Below are 22,787 nucleotides of genomic sequence, written 5' to 3'. Positions count from 1 at the left end.
CAGAACTCTGCTGCTGCCTGGAAAGTTCTGTTGGATTTCAAAGGGAAGAGTAAAATGGGAAGCATTAGAAATGCTGTTGACAGGTCACAGCTGCCATTGAGAACCCCCTGGCTGCTCAGGGGTGGTTTCTGTCAGCACAGCCCCCTTCCCACAGGCACAGCCAGCTCCTGGGCTGCCAGGCTGACTTCATGTGTGCCTTGCAGTCCTAAAGTGACCACAGGATTTTGGGTGGGGGTGATGTTCTGCCTCCCTGGGACCAGGCCCTCGGATCCCACCCATCATCAGCCTTCTCTGAGAGAGTCTGCCAGGGCCTCTGCCAGGCTGAGCATTCCCGGGCCTGGCCTTCCCCTCCTGTCCTGCTCCCTTTCCTGCAGGAAGCTGCTCCCGATGATGCTGTGGCAGAACAGGAAGATGGCCCTGTCTGCACTGTCCTGCTCCCTGTCCTCTCTCAGCTTTCCTGCTGCTGTGCCCCCCTCCCCACTAATGCTGCTCTGGCCCTGTTCTGCAGAGCTGGTGTTCCCCCGCGATGCCAACGTGTTCTATGGCATGAACAGCCACGTGAACTTCGATTTCATCCTGCGGAAGAAGGCAGAGCTGCTTGGCTGAGGCTGCACCTGCACTGCCCTCCCGGGTTATGGGGAATCTGTCGGAATTCCCTGTTGAAAATGTGCAATTGGAGCAATGGGCAGCCCTGGTGCGAAGGCTTCAGGCTGCTACATTTGTCTTGAGGACACCCCGTGAGCCACCTCTGTGAGAAAAGGGTCTCCTTCATGCCAGTATTATACAGAATATCATCTGAACTTATTTTTATAGAACTGAAGCAAGTTCTGAGTATGTCTGCCTGAACCAGCTGAGAATTTTTTGCACTTGTTCTACACCAGAGAATGACCCATTTTGGATCTTGTTTCCAAAGAACTTAAAAACTAATGAACTGCACTTGCCTTTGTGTGAACATCATGAATGGGACAAACAGACACTACTTTGTGTTGGATGGAGGTCTTAATGTCACAACAGGGTGATTTCCCTTGGACTTGGTTAAGCCATGGACTTGACGCCTTTTGTGTGCACTCCCATGTGATGGATGGACGTCCTCCCAATGTGCAATTCCTCTGCCAAACTGAAATGTGAACCTCTTCAAAAGCCATAAGTAAGACGCTGGATTGTAAGCAGCCCTGATTTGAGACACACGAAATACACACAGTATTTCTGGTTCTGCTGGCAGCACTGTGCATGCCTGCACAGACCTAGCAGTTATTATCCAAACAGATAGCTTAGGATTCTTAAGGATCATTAGTTAAAACAGAGTTTTATCCATGCCTGGGCCTTTTACCCCCAGTTTTGTGGCACTAATTTGCAACACAGGGCTCAGGTAAGTTTTACACTACATGTGGATTTATCACTTCTGTTTACAGGTAGGTAAAACAGACCGACTGTAGGTCTGCTGTACATCCAAGAATCCTATGGCAGGTCCCACAAGCCTGGTGCAGGTCACAGCCTAAACAATTTATGAATTCCAGTTGTTTGTTTAGAGGGTGACAGAGTGGGGGGGTTGTTACTGAGCCTTAACCTTTGCCCAGAGTTAGGGCAAAACTAGAAGTTCAGTTTTCTCTGCTTTTGGTGTCTGTACAGTGCAGTTCCTTGTGTACATAGCATAGCTCCTAATGTATATAGTACTGCTCACTCAGAGGGTGTATGGCAGTGTTAAGCTGAAACATAAATGTTCTGGATTTTAAAATTACACTTTGCAAATGTTTATATACATTATGTTTTTAACTGCTTACCTGTAATCTTTATATGATAAGTATATAAATTGTTTTTCATTAATATTTGCCTGGAATTGGTCAATTTCCTTTTATTAGTGCATGTCAGATGTGTAAAAACACCTCAGAACACTTCCCTTGCTGTCACTTTCTTCAGCCTCTCCACTTTTAGTGCTTTAACTTCTCAACAGCAAAGCCAAAGCCCTCCAATGCATCAGCCATGCACACAGCCTCTGACAGATGGGCATAGTTTGTGCTATTTCTTGAGGTTTCAGCTTAAAGATTTCTGTGACTGGGTAATTAAGATTGCACACCAATTTCATGTCTTCTGCATGAAATTGTTCTCTTTTGAGTCACTGAATGACTTCTGAGGCCAGATAATAGAAAATAAATGCTTTTGAGTGTATCCATTTCTCCCATTGTCTCACACGCACATACCTAAGGTAAAGGACCAATCAGCCTGACTGAGTCCTTGTCTGCTCTGAAATGGACACAGGCATTTAATTCCTATAGCCTTCATTTGTTCCCCTCCCCTGAAACCACCATCAAGGCCAAGGAGCCCAGAAGCTCCAGTTCAAGACTGTGCAAGTGATGCAAAGACCTTTTCCATCTTCCATTATGTGAATGAAGTTAAAAAACCAAAACAGGGACAACTCAAATACCTTGTATGCTTTTTAAATCCATGCTCTGTTTGCTGGTGAGGAGCACCCCGTGTTGATGCAGGATAATTATGTGTCAGCACACAGGGAAACCCCACAGCAAGGGGGAAGGAAGGAGAGGCTGCTCATAGGCACTGAGGTGGGTCTGTCAGGGAACAGAAAACATGAGGGTGGAAGAGACGTGGCTCTCATATCCACAGTGACACTTGACAGTGCTGGATGTTCACCTGGTCACAGAGCCCTGCTCCTGCAGGAGCTTCTCACCAACGCCTCTGGGACTTCCAATGTCCTTCACACAGGCCATGTGGGCTCATAAAGCAAGAGACCTGCAGAGGAAGCAAGAGGGATTGTGAGGAAGGAATGACCCAGGCTGTGTGTGGGCCTGTGGTGCAACCTCCATACTCACCAGGTCGTGTGGGCATCTGCTCCCACATGGACACCAGCAGGAACTTGGCTCCCAGGTGGGAGCTGCAGAATGGGCCCCTTTATACAGCCAGTGACTCCATGGGAAAGGGACACAGGCAAGAATCCCTTGAGCTGGACTTCCATTAACCTCCAGTTAACATTCAGGGTCAGGCTGGAGAGGGCTTGGAGCAACCTGGTCTAATGAAAGGTGTCCCTGCCCATGGCAGGGGGTTGGCGTGGGTGACCTTTAGAGGTGCCTTCCACAACCCAAACCATTCCAGGACTCTCCCACACAATGAAGAACACACAGAGCTACTCATCTTGCACCAGGTTCTATGTATTATCAGACCGGCTGACAGGTAATAACATGTCTTCTGCAGCAGAAAGCACAACATTGATCAGTAATTATTCAAAACAAACAAAAATTAAAACCAAAACCCCAGCCACACATACTCAATGCACAGATCTGCCAGCAGGTGAGCCCCCAGATGGCAATTCCAGGAGGGAATCCTCCCACTGCCCAGAAGCTCAGGGTCTGTGCCAGTATAGTCCATGATCACCTGGCCTCTGAGAAAGGTTTTTTTAAAAAAAATAAAAACACCATATCCTGCTGGCATGTGAGCCAACAGCAAAAACATCACAACTCATCCAAAACACAGAAAAGTTCGCTCCTCACATGAAAAAATATCCAGGCAAGTCGCCTTTCCGTCCTGTAGCACACAATTCTCTCGGGCTGTTGAGAGTAACATTGCTGTAGGTTCTTTTGGTTTTAGAAGGAGAGTTTGTAACCTAACTTCTTACATTTTAAGTTCCCAAAACTCCTACACTTGCTTTTATGGCCTGAATAAACAGGCCTGCCAATAGGTTGTGGGGTTTTGTTTTCCTGAAGGGATAAGTTGAAGCAGGGGTGAAGCAGGATGCGACATGGACCAACTCTGCCTGCATTCCCTTCAGGCAGTGCAGAGACAAATAAATCCAGCTACCTCCACTTACATGGCTTCCATGACTTCAGCCATTCCAAGACATCCATTCTGGATCCAGAGGCCTGTTTAGATGGGATGTAGCAAGATTAAAAATGAGCTGATGGGAAGCCAGCACTGGTTTTGTACAGGAGTGTGATGGGGAGAAGACACAACAGAGGAGCACTGCTCTCCTGCTTTGAACATTTTGGGGAAACATCTTGATTCTGATAGGGATCCCTTTGGAAAACAAACCCAAATCCCCCAGATGCTCAGCAAACAGGGTGGTAAAAGCCTAGAGACCTACAAGGAGTAACAGTAAGGGAGCAGCCCAGGTACAGCCATCCCGAAAGGCACTGACATTTGTACACCTCTATATATTAATCTTTATAAATACAGTGTTCTACATGAGGAACTGTGGAACGACGTAATTCCAGGCTGGTTTCTTCTAACAAAAGCTTGCCAGGGCTTTTGCTTGGATCTGGAACGCTTCTTCTTCTTCTTCCTCCTTGGTGTCCCACCCTGTCCTCGGCGGCCTGGGCAGGTGTCTGGCCCAATCCCGTACATGGCCCTTGGGAATGGTGGGAAGGAGACCATATGAAGAGCTGCTCTACAACTTTCAAGGGTGAAAAGCTAAAGTGTGAGGCAGGTTCAGCTGTCAACAGAGTCCCGGGGAGGTGGGCAGTCATAGCTCATCCCTGGATGACGGCGTGTCCAGGGAGGGCAGGGCATCCTTGTTCTGGGCGTCGCTGTGGATCTTGCCCTGCTGCCGGGACTTCCAGGAGTGTGTTCTGTCCCAGTCTGTTGACACGGTCTCGTTGTCCCAGATGGTGGAGGTCTCCGTGTCGCTGAGGTAGCCCGGCTGCCCCGTGTAGTGCGTGGGGTAAACCAGCAGGGGTTCTGCTGAGAAGGCCTTCAAGTCTCTGGACTCATAGTACTCCATGTACTTTGTGCTACGGAGGAGAGAAACCGTCAGCAACAGAGGAACCTTCACTGGTGCCAAGCCTGTCCCTGGGAGACATGGCCAGTCCAGGGAGCAGACTGGTCTGGGAGTGGGGGTAGGTGCTGGGGTACAGCCAGAACCACATCCTTACAACCACACACACCTGTACAACCAAAGCCTGCTCCCAGAGACAGACAAGTGCCTCAGACAAACAGCCCCACAAGCCCTGCCCAGGCATTCCCCTCTGTCACCTCCGTTGACCTGTGCCAGGAGGACAAAACCAAGCACCACAATGAGTCCCCACCAACCAGGCTACCAACAAGATCTGGTTTAAGACCAGTCAGCGAGACCCAGCCCGTATCTCCCTGAGCCAGAGGGACTTACACAGGGTGCTTGTTGTACATGATGGGCAGGAATTCATCCACAGGCAGCATCTTGCTGAAGGGCTCAGCCCCGATGAGCTTCTGAGCCCCGTGGAAGGAGATGGCATAGCCCAGGGTCCAGTAGGAGTAATCAGCTTCCACCAGGTTCCGGACATTGGGAACAGCTCTCTCGGGCTCCTGCACCTGCATCCTTTTCCGGCCAATGTAGCTTCAGGGTGAGAAGATCAAGGAGATGGGAACCAAAGTGAATCCGCAGCAATAAGGACCAGACTACTCGTGTCAGCCAGGCCAGGGCAAAGGACCAATCCCAGAAGCAATCCCTGACCCAGCTCACAGATTTCTATCCTGCACCACTATCAGACATCCAAGTCTTAACCCAGTGGGTGGGACAGCTGTGAAAGGCTTCCTAAGGGAGCTAAGATGACACAGTCTGAGGCTCAGGACTGAGCTGTGCTGGTTCCTCTGTCAGCATCTCCAACACAGCTGAGGTCAAACAACATTGTCCATGCCATGGGCAGGGATGGTGCCCACGGGGCCTCCTGGCAACAGCCGCCCCAGAGGGCAGATGTGTCATGGTGGGAAGAGCTACCAAGAAGACTGTGCCACCATCCCCTGCACTGCAGCATCAACCTGCACCTCTGCCATGCCCCAGCAGAACTGCTGACCTCCCCACGTGCCCAGGACCTCCCAGAGGAGCAGGAACTTACATCAGCTCCCAGTCTAACTGGGCTTGCTCAATGTCGTCCATCAGCTTCATGAGCTTCCTCTTGAACTGGTGCTCGAAGCGCACATCGTCCTCAATGACGAGTGTCTTCTCCAGGCCCCTGCTCACCACCTGAAACACGAGGGCTCCAACGTGAGCACAGTGGCCTCCATGGGTGCCCTGCTGTCACTGGGGCCACCCTGACCTGGCATTGCCTCCCAGACCACGCAGACAGGGAGCTGGAGAACCACTCTGTGACATATACATGATATGCTAGGCCACTGGAACTTGCTCCTGCTCAGATGCAGAATTAAGGAGAAAAAAACCAGGAGTGTTTCTTTAACCCCATTTGCTTTTCAAAACCTTCTTGCCTTTCTTCTAAGCAAGCTTGCCCCAGCCAGGATATTGGATGCAGAAACAGTCATGAAAATGTTCTGATAAAAATCACTTGGAGCTGAGGGCAAATGAATCACAGAATCATGGAATGGTTTGGATTGGAAGGGACCTTAAAGCTCATCTCCTTCCATACCTGCCATGGGCAGGCACTAGCCCAAGGTGCTCCAAGCCCCATCCAACCTGGCCTTAGACACTTCCACAGATGGGGCAGCCACAGCTTCTCTGGGCAACCTGTGCCATGGCCTCAGCACCCTCATAGGGAAGAACTTCTTCCCAATCTCCCATCTAACCCTGCCATCTGGCAGTGGGAAGCCATTCTCCCTTGTCCTGTCCCTCCATCCCTTGTCCCAAGTGCCTCTGCAGCTCTCTTGGAGCCCCTTTATGCACTGGAAAAGGAAAGGGGAGGTGTGAAAGGTGAACACTGCATTCAAGAAAACCCCTGCAATCCAAGGAATCAGTTCTATCCTACACTTCCAGAAACCTGGGCTGGACCCAATGCTCTGCACCAGGACTGGGTGTGCACCAGGACACAGCACCTTCCACAGGACCTCAAAGCACCCCAAAATCCTCACCTCCTTCCAGATGTAGTAATGGCTCAGGAAGCAGCCGATCTCTCCTCTGGTCAGGGGTCTGGAGGAATAGGGGTCCCGGTATCCTGGCAGCATTTCGATGCTCAGAGCTTTGAGCTGACTCGTGTTCAGTGTTCTGGGAAACATGGAGTATTTATCACCATTGCAAAAAAATAATTCAAGCCAGACACAGGCACGACATGGGGAATGCTGCTGGTGTTCAGGAAACAGCCACACCTTGAGAAATTCCTACACTTGTTTTGCTCAAAAACACAGAGGAAAATTAACTTCTTGATTTACATATCTAAATCAAGCTGATAAATTCTATCCTTAACTCTGCCAAAGACTTCTCATGGGACCATCAATTATCTTTAACTTTGCCAAAAACTTCCTGTGGGACCATCCACTTGCCAGGTGCTTGGCTTTGACTCATTTTCTGAGGCCTTGATAGGATCCCAAGTCTCCAAGACCACTAGATGGTACATGGGCACCTGTCTCCTTGAGGCCTTTTTGCAACTCACAGACTCAAAATTTCTGCCTTGATATCTCATTATAAAAAGGTCTTAACATACCTTAGGATCATAGAATTATTAAGATTGGAAAAGCCCTCTAATATCGTCAAATCCAAATATGAACCCAGCAGTTCTCCCAGGGATGGGGCCTCCACCACTGCCCTGGGCAGGCTGTGCCAGTGCCTGACCACCCTCGGCATGAAGACATTTCCCCAGTTCTCCAACCTGAGCATTCCCTGGCACAGCTTGAGGCTTTTTCCTCTTGTCCTCTCCCCTGTTCCCCGACCCCTCCCTGGCTGCCCCCTCCTGTCAGGGAGTTGTGCAGAGCCAGAAGGTCCCTCCAAGCCTCCTTTTCTCCAGGCTGAGCCCCCCCAGCTGCTCCTCAACAGACTTATGCTCCAGACCTTAGAATAAGCTTGGAAAGGGCTGTGGCAGGGTTAACGCTGCAGCACCACAGCTGTGTAGCACTAGGATGGACAATATTCCCAGGAGTTAACTGCTCCATTCACAGAAATCTGTGATTTTAACATGATTTGGACCGTAGTCTGAACCCCAGCACCCTGGTTCTCTCACAGAGATTGACTAATTGCTAAGGAGGAAAGAAACAGAGCAGAATTTCCCCAAACAGATGGTCAGGGAGATCCAAGTGGTGCTCAGCTCCCCACGCAGCCAACCCTGCCCTGCTGGAAGTAGGTCAGGGCATCCAAGGAGATGCTGTGAAACAGGAGAGCACATCCCCCTCTGAAAACACCCTCAAGCCCAACCAAAACTCACTTTCCATCCACAGCCTCCACTACCTTCACTGCAATCTCCTGCTCGTAGAGTGTCCGCAGCATCCGATCCCGACGGTCCTTGCGACGCTTCAGGTTGATCATGAAAATCTGGGAGGAAGAGAAAGGCATCAGGATATCAGACTCCCACCTGGGAGGGAGGGAGGGAGAAGGGAAGTCCTGATCCACCCCTCTCCAGCAGCCCCACTGGAAAAGCAGGTCTTGTGAAAATACCACGTGTGTTCCAAGTTGTGTAGCATTTGTCAAAAAGCTGAACTCGGTTTTGAGTTGAAAGTGTAGAGGCTTTTTCTCTAACAACTACTTTTTATGGAGTTTCACGGAGGAAACTTGCTCTTTCAGGATGAAGAAAAGTGAGGAGAGACCCGTTAGAGACAAGTCTGCAATTTCCAAAGACAGATGATGTTTAGGTTCATATCAGAGTAACATGACCATCTGCAGCATCAATCCTAGAGGAACACTGCCACTGCCTGGATTTAGGATTATCAGCAGGGCCACCTTGCAGGTACAAGGCCACGGTAAAGAAGGGATTTTTGTGATTACTTCAGGCACTGCAAATCCACTGTGATCCCTGCCAGAGCAGAGAGCCAAAGCTGAGAACAGAGATGTCTGGGCAGGGCTCTGTCCAAAGCCTCGAGGAGACTGGTGGAGGGCTGAGGACTGAAGCCCTCACTGCAGGTAACCCTCAGGGGCTCAGGGATATTTTTCAGTCCCAGGCAGGCTGGTACAAGCACAGCCTTGTAGCCCATGGAGCAAATCCTCATCCCAGTAAGAAGGGGAATGAATTTCAGCTCAGTACAAACGAAAGAATAATAAACTGGATAAATAAAGCACAGCCACAAAGGACAATATGGAAAAAACCTGGACCAGCTGTGCCTTAAATACAGACACAGCTGGGTCAGGTTCAGCTTCAGGAGCCCCACAAACAGACGGAGCAGCTCACACCAAGAAGACAAAGGCTCCCCTGATCCCCACAACTCCCTCGGTCCCAGAGCCAGCCTGGCAGCTGCACACACAGGGGCTGCTGGCTCTGGGAATAACAGACACCAGGCAATCAGAGCCTGGCACATCCCTCTCCAGCCTTCTCTCCAGGCATGGTTTGCATCCCTGGGGGTATCCAAGTTGGTCCAGAACTCAGCTGTGAGCCTGGATCCCCCACCTGCTCTCAGCTCTCCAGTGTCTCTCTCAGGTGAGAGAAATCCTTCCCTCCTGCCACTGGAGAGCTTTACCAAAGGCCCAATTTCTGTCACAGATGGAAGGGAGGCCAAGCTGCTCTGCACAGTCATATGGAGAGCAAACAGCACAAGAACAGGGGAGTTGACTTGTTTTTCAGCCTCACTTCTGCCTTCTCTTCCTGGCTGGATTAAAACAGAATCCTGGCATGGTTTAAATTGGAAGGGATGTTAAGGATTAGGTGATGAGTGAGAAGACAAGACAATAACCAGCAGAACAGGCTCCTTACTTCATCAAACCCCATCTTGTCAGGGTGCTTCGGAGGGACAGAGATGTACTGAGAGGGCTCCACGGGAGGGCGATCGACTGAAAGAGAGGAGAGACCCCAGACATCACCCTCGTGCACACCCTGCAGTGGACATGATGTGTCTGAAGGTGCCTCCCTCAAGGGCTGGGCTCCCCGGGAGCTGGGATGAGGAGCCCCTGCAGCATGGGAACAGCAGGAAGCATCACATGGCAAAGCCAGAGCCAGCAGCCACGTGCCAGACAGACATCAGAAGAAAACATGGACATGCAGCACCCTTTTCCACATGAAAGATGTGTTTGATCTGGGGAAGTTGAGGGATTTTGTGGATGGGGTTGAGCTGACCATGAAGCAATTACACTCCTAGGTAGAAAAGTGGTGGAAAATTTTGAAAACTGCGTATCAAAACAAGATTAGAGCAGACGGGTTGGGATGCAGACTTCCAAGAGAATGAGAGCTGGGCTGCTGGCAGGAGAGCTCTGCAGGCAATAATTTGGGGGGTCCATCATGGCAAAGGCATAGCAACTCACTCATGGCCTCGATCAGGGTGTGCACAAAATTCTCAGCTTCCTCCTGCAGCGACTGCTGTGGCTTCAGGGGCATGGGAAGGAACCCGTAGTGCTCACGGTTGCAGATGAACATCTGAACTCCTGGGGATCACAGAAAAGCAGAAACTACAATCAGGCCTGCTACCACAGGGCATTGCACTGCTCTGTGGCTACACAGCCACAAACAACTCAGTCCCAGGAAGTTCTGCTTCATAAGCAAACAATTCAAAGTCATTCCAGTTCCACTTTCTGTTTTGCCTGGCTGGCAGCAAGTGGCCGCTCTCATCCCAATCCCTACTGGCTGCCTAACTAACCCTTCAAAGGCCTGGGCTGACAGGGGGTATGGCTTCCCACTGAAATAGACTGGGTTTAGATTGAATATTGGGAAGGAACTGTTCCCTGTGAGGGTGGGCAGGCCCTGGCACAGGGTGCCCAGAGAAGCTGTGGCTGCCCCTGGATCCCTGGCAGTGTCCGAGGCCAGGTTGAATGAGGCTTGGAGCAACCTGGGATAGTGGAAGGTGGCCCTGAAACTAGATGATCTTTAAGGTCCCTTCTAACTCAACCCATTCTATTCTTTATCACTGCTTCCTTTTGCTTTGGCTAGGAAATAAATGTGATACATTTTCACCTGTGCTGGCAAAGACTTTGAGGAATACATATGACAAAAGCATTTCACCACGAAACACAGTCCTTTCCTCTCCAGAACTAATTTTTACTGTGCCCTGAAAATTAAAGGAAAATCCCAGAGTGAGACACTAGTGAGAGGAACAGATGTGATAATGTTAACACCCTTCTGCTCAAAAGCTTTTGCAACTGCTTGTTGAAGGTGGGAAACAGAAGGTGCAAAGCCTGTCGTTGGAGCAGAAGCATTTGCAGGGCACAGACTCACCCAGTGGGAACATCCCAGCATCAGCAGAACACTTTTCCCTCTGGGATGACAAGGATTTGCTCACCACTGGCTGTAACTCTGCCTTTCACATCAGGCAACACGCTCAAAAGCCACATCCAGAGAAGCCAAGGAAGCATTTCCGTTGTTTTTCAGTGAGTTCTGGGAAGGTCCTTTATTAACTAACCCAAATCAAAGCTGCTAGAACCCAAGCAACTGGCCAAAAACTGCCTTTGTCTTCTTTGTCTTTTTTTTTTTTTTTTTTTTTTTAAGAAACAAGCTTAACCAGCCCCCTCCCTCGAGGAAATAAATGAAAAGCAGACACTACCTGGTGTGCTGATGCTTTCATCTATTAGTGCCCCTAATCCATGGTATTTTTAGCAGAGTGGAACTGTTGGCACTAATGACTCTGGTGTTTCTCTCATTTTAAGTTCTACATGTAAATTGCTGGCTATGCTACTTGCCAAAACACATTCAGCTGTCAGCTGCAATTTAGGTAAATGGCAGAATAAAAAACTAATACCTGCAGACATTAATGGATTTGGCACTGATCTTATCAACTAATCTTATCTGCCTCACTGATCTCTGTTCTCATCTTCCACTGCCTTGAACATATCTAATCTGCACAGATTCACACCAGTCTTCCTGCTCTGTTTGGGATAGAATGTACTTGAAAATACTTCTGTGAAGTAGGGAGGGGGACTCACTCTCCAGCTCTGTTTTTATAATACAGTGAAATGATTACTACAAGGGACAGAAAAACTACAGGTGCTTGTATTATTATTCTTAATGGGCTTTAAAGGCAGTGTCCAGGATTTACAGTCATATCCTAAAACCACAGCTGTAGTTAAGGAAACAAAATTGTCCCCACTTCCCTGTGACCAGACCTTCCTGCTGGCTGGCTCAAGGGCTTCAGAGACCCAGGCTGAAAGGTAGCTCAGGAGATCATGGAATCATGGAACGGTTTGGGGTGGAAGGGACCTTAAAGCCCATCTTCCAGCCCTGCCATGGGCAGGGACACCTTCCACTAGCCCAGGTTGCTCCAAGCACCATCCAACCTGTCCTCAGACACTTCCAGGGATTCAGGGGCAGCCACAGCTTCTCTGGGCACCCTGTGCCAGGGCCTCCCCACCCTCACAGGGAACAATTCCTTCCCAATATTCCATCTAACCCTGCCCTCTGGCAGTGGGAAGCCATTCCCTGTGTCCTGTCCATCCCTTGTCCCAAGTCCCTCTCCAGCTCTCCTGGAGCCCCTTTAGGCACTGGAAGGGGCTCTAAGTTCTCACCCGAGCCTCCTTTTCTCCAGGCTGACCTGGCTGGCTAAAAGCTCTCCTGTGAGTGCAAAGGGCTCTGTGCAGTCCAGTGCTGGCAATAACACACCCACTCTGAGTTCTGTTCAGATTCAGGACTCCCACACAGGCCACGTCCTCTCTCAGAGGTGGGATGCTCTTTGGAGCATCACAGAACAGCTGTTTCCAGCAGCAGATTCCCTGTTGGAAATTGATGGTTTGTTAAGAATAGCTTTTGGCCTGGACAAAAGCCAGTATCATTTCTGACTTAAGGGAAAGTAAGTAAAATTACTCCAAAAAGAAGTTTCCCTTGAAGCTCACACATTTTTCACATTTCTGAACTTGGATGTCATCCTTTTATCCTGGGTGACAAAACTGAGCTCAGGACACAAGTCAACAATCTGAGCAGATCAGCAAGCCAGACAGCTGGAGCAAAACCTTTCATGTCATGGGTCAGTCCTGGAAAAAGTTAGTGTTCTAGGACAGAAGGAAAAAATGATGGCTTTGAATCCCTGAAATATTTCTGAAGCAGCTGCAGCTAATGCACTGCAGTTACCACATGGGTTGGAGGCTGCACTTCTGGGACAGCTGTCAGAGGGAAGAAGTGGAGGGGTAGATTTTAAGTAGCCTGCTTTGCTCTCCCAACTTAAACCTCAACTCTCCTCTGGAGCCAAGACATGGCACTTGGGGACATGGTTCAGTGATGGATGTGGCAGTGCTGGGGAAACACTGGACTGAATGGCCTTGGGGTCTCGACTCTGTGGTTCTGCACTCATGTCCTGACTCTCAAAGTCAGGATCCTGAAGCTGCTCTGCAATTCACTTCTCACCTCTGCCTCCCAAGGGTTCCAATTTCAGCTCTTGCTGCCTCTCCTCCACCATTCATCTTATCTGACACTCCTCATCCTCTCGCAGCTGATTTTGAGAACGCCCTGCTCAGTCTGCCAAGACAACAACATCATTTTTGGTGCTGTCAAGACCTGCCAACCAGACCCACCACTATAAGGGAAGCTACAGGCAGCTGGTGGCTGCTGTGCTGCTCTGGGATCAGTGGGAAGGGAGGCTCAGCCTGCAGAACAACAGCAATCCTTCTTCCCTTGGCTTTCTCCCTGCCTGCCTGTTCCCAAGAGCAGGCCTTCCTGCTCTCCTTAACTTTACATCTTCTGCAGAGGACAGGGAGCACCAACTGCACATCATTCAGAGGATTCATGGACAACTTTTCCTTGATAATTCACCCCACCAAGTCACCAACCCACTCACTTCTGTTCAGAAGGCACTTACGGGTGCTGCTGAGGTTTCAGCAATCCCTTTTTCCTTATAATGCCCCCAACTTTTCCCTTTTCAACACAGAAGGCAAAGAACAACACAGATGGCCATTACAGTCCTGGGAGCCCCCTTCAGCTCTGACACTGTTACACACAGGCCTGGCAGCCTGGACTCTGCTGGAGACAGGACACTCCCAAGAGCCACTCTCCAGAAAGAAATGGGACTAAACATCCTCACCACAAGCATGAACAGCAGCAGCACAAGGCACTTAAGAGACAGTGATGTCTCAGCAACACCTGGAGCTCTCTTAAAACATCAATAGCCAGAGATTTCCTCTCTCTGGAAGTACCCAAGGACAGGCGGGACAGGGCTTGGAGCAACCTGGTCTAGTGGAAGGTGCCTATGCCCATGGCAGGGTGTGGAATGAGATGAGCTGTAAGGTCCCTCCTAACCTGTTCTAGGATCCTATGGTTTAAGAAGAGTCTCTTGTCCTCACCCCTTTCCTCATGGAAGCGGTAATTTTAGACACCTCACCCCCAGACCACCTTCCACTCTCCCAGCACCCACCTGTGTTCACCTGCTGTGACACAAACCAAGGGTGGAATCACACATTTTGTCTCTGAAATCCTGCCCCATGCCAAGAACAGCCCCCACAGCCTCTGAAACAAGCAGAAATCCAAAACTGCCTTTCCAGTCACTTGCTGCTGGTTATCCCTGACCGGATCCCAGAGAGGAAAGGGAACAGGGTCTGAACTCCACATGGAAGTCCACCCAGAACTTTTGGGCTGTGAATGGGCAGTGGAAGTCTGTGGCTCTCTAGGAGCGAGCCCTCCCCAGCAGAGGCCCCGGACACACCTGCTTGGCGACTGGAGAAGGCAAAGACCATGATATCATCGAAACTCCAGGTGTAGTCCTGGTGTGGGGGGTAGAACGCCAGCTTGGCAGAGGCCTCCTTCCTCAGGTCAATGAGGAACGTGGAATGGATCATGGGGACAGCAAAACAGCCCATCCTCTTCCATTCCCGAATCAGGGGATACTCCAAGGTCCTCTTGTAGTAGCCCTGAAACCACAAAGAGGGGCTGTTGTCACAAGAGATTCCTGTTTCAAAGCTGTTCCTTAGCAAAAGCTCACACCCTGAGCTCTCCAGCAGAGGTTCACCAGGGCTCAACTCTCAGCTTTTTCAGTGGCTCCCATTTGGAAATGGCTCAGCCAAGTATTTAGAAACAGTCTTCATCCCAAAAGTTAAAGATTGACCTTCTCCCTACTTTATAGGAGCTCTTGGAGAGGCCAACCTTTCCACTGCAAAATTCCCCAGCAATGAAGCTTCAAATCTCAGACTATTTTCTCCTGGTTCTTCAAAGCCCTTTTTGTGCTTAGACTCTCCAGCCTGATCCTGGAAGCTGCTGAGCATCCACGACATCCTCCACGTTCAACAAGCACAAAGTCCGTTTAGTATCTCGGAGAGTAGGATCTGCACATTAATTCTATCCATAAATTCTATCCTACCCATATCTTTAAAAAGAATCATTCGTTGTCACTGCACTGAAGGCAACATCTCAGTCTCCATCAGCTGTGTAAGAATCCCTGCTTCCTCCATCCTGGGGCAATCAGGTTTGATACTCACTCCTGACTCTGTGTAGGGACACCCTTCAGTCAGCTCCTGGGTAATTCCCTGTACCAAGGAGCTCTGCCAGACTTCCAGGACTCTGGATGCAACACCCACAGTGTGTGGCTCATGTGGAAATAAATACACTGAATTCCTCCAGGAAGAAAACCCTAGAGCATCAAACCGACATCTGGATGGTTGAATCCAGAGCAGATTCTGGGCTTTACAGAAACAATGAGTCACTAAAAGAAGTTAAAGCTCCATTTATATTCTATTTTCCATGAGCATTCAGGCACTGGCTGAGCAAAAGCCAGCAGAACTGCTCCGCCCTGGGCTGTGTGGGGCCACAGTGTGGTGCAATGTGCCTGGTTATGGATCCGCCATCTCCCTCTGCCTTCTGGGTACACTGTGACCATACTGTGAGGATGGGATATCCCAAACACGGCCATCCTGACTGCCACAGGAAGGAGCAGGTGGGAAGAGATGTGACTGGCATTCCCACCAAAGGAAGGGTTAACACACCCACCCTTTAGCAGACACCTGAGAATGCCCACAAGTGAAGATGATGGACACTCATCTTTCCTCTTCCAGTGGCTCACCCTGGGTTTTTGGGCCTGTCCCCTGCTCATAAATCATGTGTAAGCAAGGAGGGCTCCAATTCCCCCACACTGCTGCCTCTCCCAAAGTTTGCTCCGTGACAGATAAATGTCAGCCTGTCTGGGGTTGGGCTTGGCTCACTGTGGCTCTGTGCTGGGGGGAGGCTGTGTTTCAGGATGTGCTCCAGCTGTGATTCCCTCCCCAAGTCCCCTGGGAGAGCAAGGCTGAGCACACGAAGCCCTGGAACCGCATGCAGAAGCAAGACAAAAGGAAAAAATAAAGGAAGAACTTTTCCTGTTCACTCCAGCAGGACTTTTTTTCTTTTAACCAAATTTTGCAAGATGCCTTTGCTGGTTTTCCTCTCCCCTTTCCTCAGACAGTGCTGGTAATGGTGGAAACTTTCTGCTGGAGAGGTAGGGCTGGGGCTGGTGCACATGGGCAGAGATGCACTTCAGCCTGAAAAGCAGGGCTGATGTACCCCAGTGGAAAACCTGGCTGACTCTGGACTTAGCCTTAAAAGCTTAGAGCACAATCACTACCTTTGCTATGAAGTTTATATCTCCATTTTCAAACAAAGCAAACAAACCCAAGTGAAACAAGTGAACACACCTCGTCACACCCCCTTTCTTATCTCGCTATTTACTTCCCAAGAATTTGGAAAGTTCGGGACCTTTTCCTGCTATTTTTTATCCAATTACTCAATCTGAACTGTGGAACTCCTTGCCAGAAGATGGTGTGGGTGCCAAAAAATAGATTCAGACAGGGATTTCCGCAGAATAAAAAAAAAAAAAAATCATTGAGAGCTTTAAAGACAAATATATTCCTCAAAACCCCGGAAGGGGATTGCCAGAGGAAAGAAAAGTATTTTGGGGAAGCAACACTCACTTTTTTGCCCTATCCTTGTACTATTCCCCAGACATCTGCAGATGAACCTGTGCTCTGACCCAATGCAGTTGTTATGTGGATCAGAAGTAACATGAAACGGTACCATTGGAAAGGTAACATGAAACTCTAATTTTTAGGCTCAGCACCAGTACCTGTTACATGTATACTTCAGCACACACACTCCCTACAAGGCAAAGGATGTTGCCCCACTTCAAAAATCTTGTTCATAGATGAGAAAGATAACTTAGACACAATGGAGATCTGTGGAAAGAAAAGCAAATTCCTCTTGGAATAGCATCACTATACAAAAAAATAGCCTAAAATTATGCACCAAGGGTTTTAAGGCCATTACAGAAGCAGAGAACCACCTTAAAAATTTTTGCTCTGTTTATCAGTATGGTTTGTGTGGGATCATACCACATGTTAACACCACCTCAGAGCTACAGCAGTTTCTGTTCAGAAGAAGGCTACAGCAGCAGATGGGAAAGCCCAGAGAACAGGAAGGATGCCTGCTGCTCCAGAGACAGGGGCAGAAGCCCCTGAAGGACACCACTCACACAGCCCTCCAGCACCCTTCTCGAGGTCACCTGCCTGGGGAGTGATGCCACACCAGAAGTTGGAGTAGAGGGAGCGGGACTCGAGCATCGGTGCCACCAGGGTCTTGTTTTCTGCTATCAGCAGGTTCAGGGTCTCTGGGTTGGTCAATAAATTATCTGCATCAGTAAACTAGAGAAGGAAGAGGAAAAAAAAACCCTGTTAACAGATGAAACAATAAGATTTCCCTGATACTCTCTTGGAAATGAGGCAGCCAGAGGCACATGAGCAGCCCTGCTGTGGCCACAGGCCCAGGGCAGTGCCTGTCCCCTGTGCTGCCACTGCTAGGGCACCTCTGGCTCTTCACAATGAGGGGGTGGAACATGTCCAGGGAAGGGAACAGAGCTGGGGAAGGGGCTGGAGCACCAGGAGTGGCTGAGGGAGCTGGGAAAGGGGCTCAGCCTGGAGAAAAGGAGGCTCAGGGGGGACCTTCTGGCTCTGCACAACTCCTGACAGGAGGGGACAGCTGGGGGGGTGGGCTCTGCACCATGGGAAGTTTAGATTGGATATTAGGAAAAATTCCTTCTAAAAGAATGGCCAGGCATTGAAACAGGCTGTCCAGGGCAGGGGTGGAGCCACCATCCCTGGAAGTGTTTTAAAAATGTGTGCATCTGGCACCTGGGAATGTGGCTTAGTGGTGAACACGGCAGGTCAACAACTGGACTCAGAGATCTCAGGCCTTCTCCAGCCTTAACAACTTTATTATTCCATGAGATCAGCAAAAAAACACCCTAAAAGCAGTGAGCCGGTGGGTTTCACTCCCTAGGGCACAGGGCTGTCACAGGGAAACATGGGGGCAGCTGCTCCTGGGCACAGCAATGAGATGGGCAGAGAGCTTCCCTGACTCCATACAACCTCATGCCAGCACAGGGACCAGGGAGCTGCCAGGGAAAATAACATCACTGGAAATTCAGGATGAGTTCATTCTGTGAAAAGCATCAAGAACAACTCCTCAACTGCCCTCACACCTCACCTTGCTTGGAGGCTTTGGGAACAACCCCTCACAGTGACCAAAGGCAGCATCTTCCCACTGCTCTGCACAACTATTTCCCTTATATTTCACCAGGTGGGGGTTCAACCTGGGGGACCCTTGCAGGTATCTCTCACCAGCAGGACTGTGTTCAATCCTGATGCCCGTGGAGAAAGCTCCAAACTAAGTCAGGACTCACCTCCTTCACTGCAAAGTCTCTGGCTTGCCAGACCAAGAAATGACCCACAACACCTCAACTTGACTTGAGCTGGAGGGAAGACTTTTTGACAGCCCCCAGTACCCAAGCGAGCACCTGAAAAGCTTTTGCCCGAGGCCAGGTAATAAATCAAAGCTCGTGCTTACCAGGATATAGTCTGACCACTTCTCCCGGGCAGTGCGCAGGGCAGCCTGGCGCAGCTTCATCACGTGAGTGAATCGAGAGCTTGGCCAATGCTTTGGCCCAATTTCTTCTGGGTAAGACCTAGAAAAGAAATAAAAAAGTGACTGTAATCCATGTCTGGGCTTTATTACACCGAAAAAATTAAAAAAAAAAAATAGGAAGAAGGAGGAAAGAAGAAGGAAGGAGGGAAAGAGGAGGGAGAGAGGAGGGAAAGAAAGAGTTCTATTGCTGCCTTCATTATGAAAGCAAAACAGCATTAGAGAGGTTTTGAGGGAGAATAATTCCAATTTCTGTGCTGGCATGAGCACAGAAGGCACCAGAGAAAAAGCAGTGCAGTTTTCTGATGACACCCACCTGCAGCATCCTGACCCCGCCCGACCTGGGGTACAAACTCATCTGCCCTCTGCTAGGCTGCAAATCCAGCTGCCCTTGGCCCAGCAGAACCAGCAGGGCTGGGATGTGAAGATGAAGGCAGCCTGGCCTCCCCTGGGGCTCTGGGCATTAGAAGGAACTGCTAACACATCCCAGGAGCAGCCCCTAAATCCCCCAATACCTGGCCTCACGAGCCCCAGCACAGCAAAGTCACATGCATGGCTCTGCCTTCAGGATCAGTTCCAAAAGCAATGGCTTTTTAACAAAGATGGAAGGGAACTCAGGGGCAGATCCCAATGAGGAATAAAAATCCAGGACTTTGAAACAGTGCCAGCATAAGTCAGGGAAGGAGCTCAGATTTTCAAAAGCTTTTTGCAGTACTTAAGCAAAGCTTGGCAGGATGAAGGAAACTCAAATCAAATGAAAGGATTAAAAATGTCAATAAAACTGGCACTCCCTGGGGGTTTGTACCACAAACTCCCCATCACTGCAGTGAGGAACTCGAATATAAATTCAAGCCTAAAGGAAGGGGAAACTGATGTAATTTTCCTTGATGGAAGAAAACAGAACAAACCCAGGAACAGCTGATCTTAAAAATAAATAAAAATTAAAGTAATAATAACCCAGCACACTATATTTCAAAGCAATGGTCCTGTAAATCATGTAAAGGCATAATATGTGCAATTAAATCTAGTTCTCTGGCTCAGCACTTACTGAATATTTGATGTGTCAGAGCTTTCACAGATACTATGGAATGGGCTATAATTTTTCTGCTTCCTTGCAAATAAAGAATGATAATTTTAATTCCCTGTAGCTCTTGATGCAATTTGTTTACTGTGCAAAGACAGCAGAGACGGATGCTAAATAACTGAATGGAAAATAGTTTCTTCCACAACATTCTGCATGAGGTGCTTCACTGAAGACAGAGACCTTGCTACAGAAACCTTACCTCACCTTTTTCCCTAAGAATACAATTTTAATGGGACAGACTCCAGAAAGTAAATAATCCACATTTTAACGCTTGGACATTTAGTACCAACTCCTGGTTTGGAAACAGAAAACCTCAGGAATTTGGGCTGTGCAGCCAAGAGCCTTCCCAGGTACTCACGGGGGTTCCTCCATGGGCCTCCACTCCACATCGTGGTACAGGTGCTGCACATTCTTCAGCCACTCCCTGAGGATTGCTGTGGTGTTGTCAATGTTGTGGTCAGTGGCTGCCCTGGCAAAGCAAGAGCAAAGGAAGCACGTTAGCGCGAGGTTTGTGACTTTGCCTAAACCCCTGCTTTACCATGGAGCCCTCTGTCCAGTCCAGCCACCAAAAAAAGACAAGACACAGTCAAGGTTTAATCCCAGCTGGCAACTGAGACCTCCACTGTGGAAAGGTGAAGGGCACAAAGCCTGTGGGCTGACAAAAGAACCATGTAATAACTGAAACAAATGACTAAAATGTGCCTTTAGTGGAGGGGAGGGACACAGCGCTCGCTGAAGAATGGTTTTTTTCCCTCAGGGTTGAGCTAAACAGACTGGAACAGGAGGCACAGATTCACATCCCTGACAGCAATCCCATGGAAATGCTCCCACAGGGGCCACACACTGCTCTCTGCCTGGGATGCTTAAGGCTTCACAGGACGAGTGAGCCAAGTCCCATCCAGCTGCTCCTCCCCAGCTGCCTTCCCTGAGACCAGGGCTTTGCACCCCCAGCATGAGGCTGTGTCAGATCCCACCACTGAAAGGGCAGCTCCATTTTCCTAGCTGGAATGGGCAGAAAAGCACAGTCCTGTGGCAGGGCACAGCTCAGCAAGCTCCACTGGGAATTCATAATCCCTTCATATTCCTCTGGGAGTATGAATAGTCCCACAAGGTTTGGTGCAGACAGCAAAGTCAGTGTGAAACGTCACTGAGGGAGATTGCTGGAAGCTCCCCTCAACTGCTATACATTTCTTGTTTTATCCTCCAGCTCCAGAGACCCAAAGGCACTTCCCAAAACATCCTCCACCTTACTCAAAGCCAGAGCTCCTTGTAGCCAGAGGAGGACATGCAGAAAGGAGCAACATCCCAAACCCTACAGCTACTCCAAAGCTATTTCAGGAAAATACCTCCACTCCAAGTCACCATATGACCCTACAGATGAAAACCAGGACATGAACCCTTTTCACTTTGTGCAACAGGAACATACCATTCCCATGGGGTCTAGCCTGCTTTAAAGTAAAAAAGAACTGAGAACTTGGATTTTCAGTTTATTTATAATCAGAACACCACAATCACTTAAGGCCAGGAGGCTTATTTGTTGAATATTTATTCATGTCTGCTGAAACAATAAATAGTGAAAGTTCAGCAAGTGTAAGAGGCTGGTTCCTGTGTCATTAACTGCTCTCCTGTGACACAGCAAGGTTGGACTTAGTCATGGCTTCAGGGTTTGCTTTAGTCCAAGAGCCTGGCTCATGCTGCACTGCAGATCTGGTTTGCAATGATGTTCAAACTGGACTAGAAAAGTCTCAGTGCCGACTTGGTGTAAGTCCAACTTGCTCCACGTGTTTTATGGATGAAGCTCATCCCCTGGAGCCCATTTTCACACACTTCCTTGGGCTCCCACAGCCACCAAGGCATTTCACAGGTCTCACTCTGCTTTCCTCCCACGTTCCAGCTGCACAGTCAGCAAACAGCTCCAGAATTCCTAAAATACCAGACACCTGGGGAAATGGCTTCATGTTCATGGTCGTGACTGGAGCTGCAGTGGCACCAAGAAGGTGTCACTGGGGCCACAATGCAACCGGGCATCACGCAAACAAGGCCAAGAGGACGGTGGCCACCCTGGGGAATGTTGCAGCTCATCCCACAACATCCTCTTTTCCAGGTCCGGACCAGCCTTAAGGACCATGGAGAGCCTTTAAAGTAAGAACACAGCTCTCACAGAGTCAGGTCCATATGCCTCTTTCCCTCAGCAAGCCTCATCCCAGTCCTTCTAACCTCACATAGTATCAGTGGGGACATGTGAAGGGATTTGCTGCAGTCTGGGCAGGGAAAGGGGAAGCTCCAGCTGCATACATGTCAAACTAATTTCAGTTTTATGTTGGCTGCTCCCATCTCAGCCTGGAGATCCTTCTTCATTCAACTTTGTACACACACAAGCCCAAAATGTTTTAGATGGGGAGCTGCTTGCAGGGCTGTGCAATAGAAACCCAGAGCTCTCAAATGAAACACAAATTTCCATGACAACACGAAAAGGCAAAGTCATCCAGCCTCAGAGGAAAGGATTACCATGATGGAAAGCCATTTCCTCAGTTGCTCAGAGTTGACACAAAGCCCAAATCTCTGACCAGCAGAAGAAACCCTGAAGTTGAATGACAGCAATTGGCAGAGTTAGAGGAAGACCTCTCCCTCCCTAAGCACAACAAGGGGGATGAAGGATGCTCTTCCCATCACACCTGGAGTACTCCATCCTGCTCCTGGTAGGGCAGCAGGCCCTTGACAAAATTCACCCTGGCTGACACTATCAGCTAATATCCTCCAGCCAGAAGCAAGATGAACAAATGGGAGCTGAAGGGATCTCTAGATCTACCCACAAGGAATCTGCTGGAAGAAAATGGTATTTTCCAACCCAAATCACTCCATGATGCTATGACTTTAATGCCCAGGCTGCCATGGAAGGTAAATCCACATGGAAGGAAGGTAAATCCAGGTAAATACATGGAAGGTAAATCCACATCCCACTAGACCTCTCAAAGGCATGGATCAGCCAAGGCTCTGGCACAAAGGAGGGACAGCTCTCTCCAGGACTATCCAACCCAGCAGCACTTCTAAGCCCAAAAGTCCTCAAAGGC

At 49.3% G+C, this 22,787-nt stretch overlaps 2 protein-coding genes across 4 annotated transcripts in view; one reads left to right on the top strand and one right to left on the bottom strand.

Annotated features, from left to right (window-relative positions):
• Nucleotides 1-1,824, top strand: part of RGL1 (ral guanine nucleotide dissociation stimulator like 1) — a 54,707-nt gene extending 52,883 nt beyond the window's left edge. For all 3 annotated transcript variants that reach the window (XM_068199509.1, XM_068199508.1, XM_068199510.1), the window contains one exon: nucleotides 509-1,824. In XM_068199509.1, the coding sequence (XP_068055610.1) occupies nucleotides 509-606 (98 nt within the window). In that variant the 3' untranslated portion in view covers nucleotides 607-1,824. The remainder of the gene's footprint in view (nucleotides 1-508) is intronic.
• A 1,316-nt stretch (nucleotides 1,825-3,140) lies between these two features.
• The window catches only part of COLGALT2 (collagen beta(1-O)galactosyltransferase 2), a 45,535-nt gene continuing 25,888 nt past the window's right edge, over nucleotides 3,141-22,787 (bottom strand). Inside the window, exons 2-12 of the mRNA XM_068199529.1 lie at nucleotides 20,075-20,185; nucleotides 18,558-18,675; nucleotides 17,222-17,356; nucleotides 14,398-14,602; nucleotides 10,085-10,204; nucleotides 9,540-9,616; nucleotides 8,064-8,170; nucleotides 6,781-6,913; nucleotides 5,817-5,944; nucleotides 5,111-5,317; nucleotides 3,141-4,736 (exon numbers count right to left, since the gene is read on the bottom strand). Coding sequence (XP_068055630.1) covers nucleotides 4,469-4,736; nucleotides 5,111-5,317; nucleotides 5,817-5,944; nucleotides 6,781-6,913; nucleotides 8,064-8,170; nucleotides 9,540-9,616; nucleotides 10,085-10,204; nucleotides 14,398-14,602; nucleotides 17,222-17,356; nucleotides 18,558-18,675; nucleotides 20,075-20,185 — 1,609 coding nt within the window. The 3' untranslated portion in view covers nucleotides 3,141-4,468. The remainder of the gene's footprint in view (nucleotides 4,737-5,110; nucleotides 5,318-5,816; nucleotides 5,945-6,780; nucleotides 6,914-8,063; nucleotides 8,171-9,539; nucleotides 9,617-10,084; nucleotides 10,205-14,397; nucleotides 14,603-17,221; nucleotides 17,357-18,557; nucleotides 18,676-20,074; nucleotides 20,186-22,787) is intronic.

This window comes from Anomalospiza imberbis, chromosome 9 (genome assembly GCF_031753505.1).
Source record: "Anomalospiza imberbis isolate Cuckoo-Finch-1a 21T00152 chromosome 9, ASM3175350v1, whole genome shotgun sequence".
Classification (NCBI taxonomy): Eukaryota; Metazoa; Chordata; class Aves; order Passeriformes; family Viduidae; genus Anomalospiza; species Anomalospiza imberbis.
The sequence above is the reverse complement of the archived record's forward strand: the minus strand, read 5'-3'. Positions and strand labels throughout refer to the sequence as shown.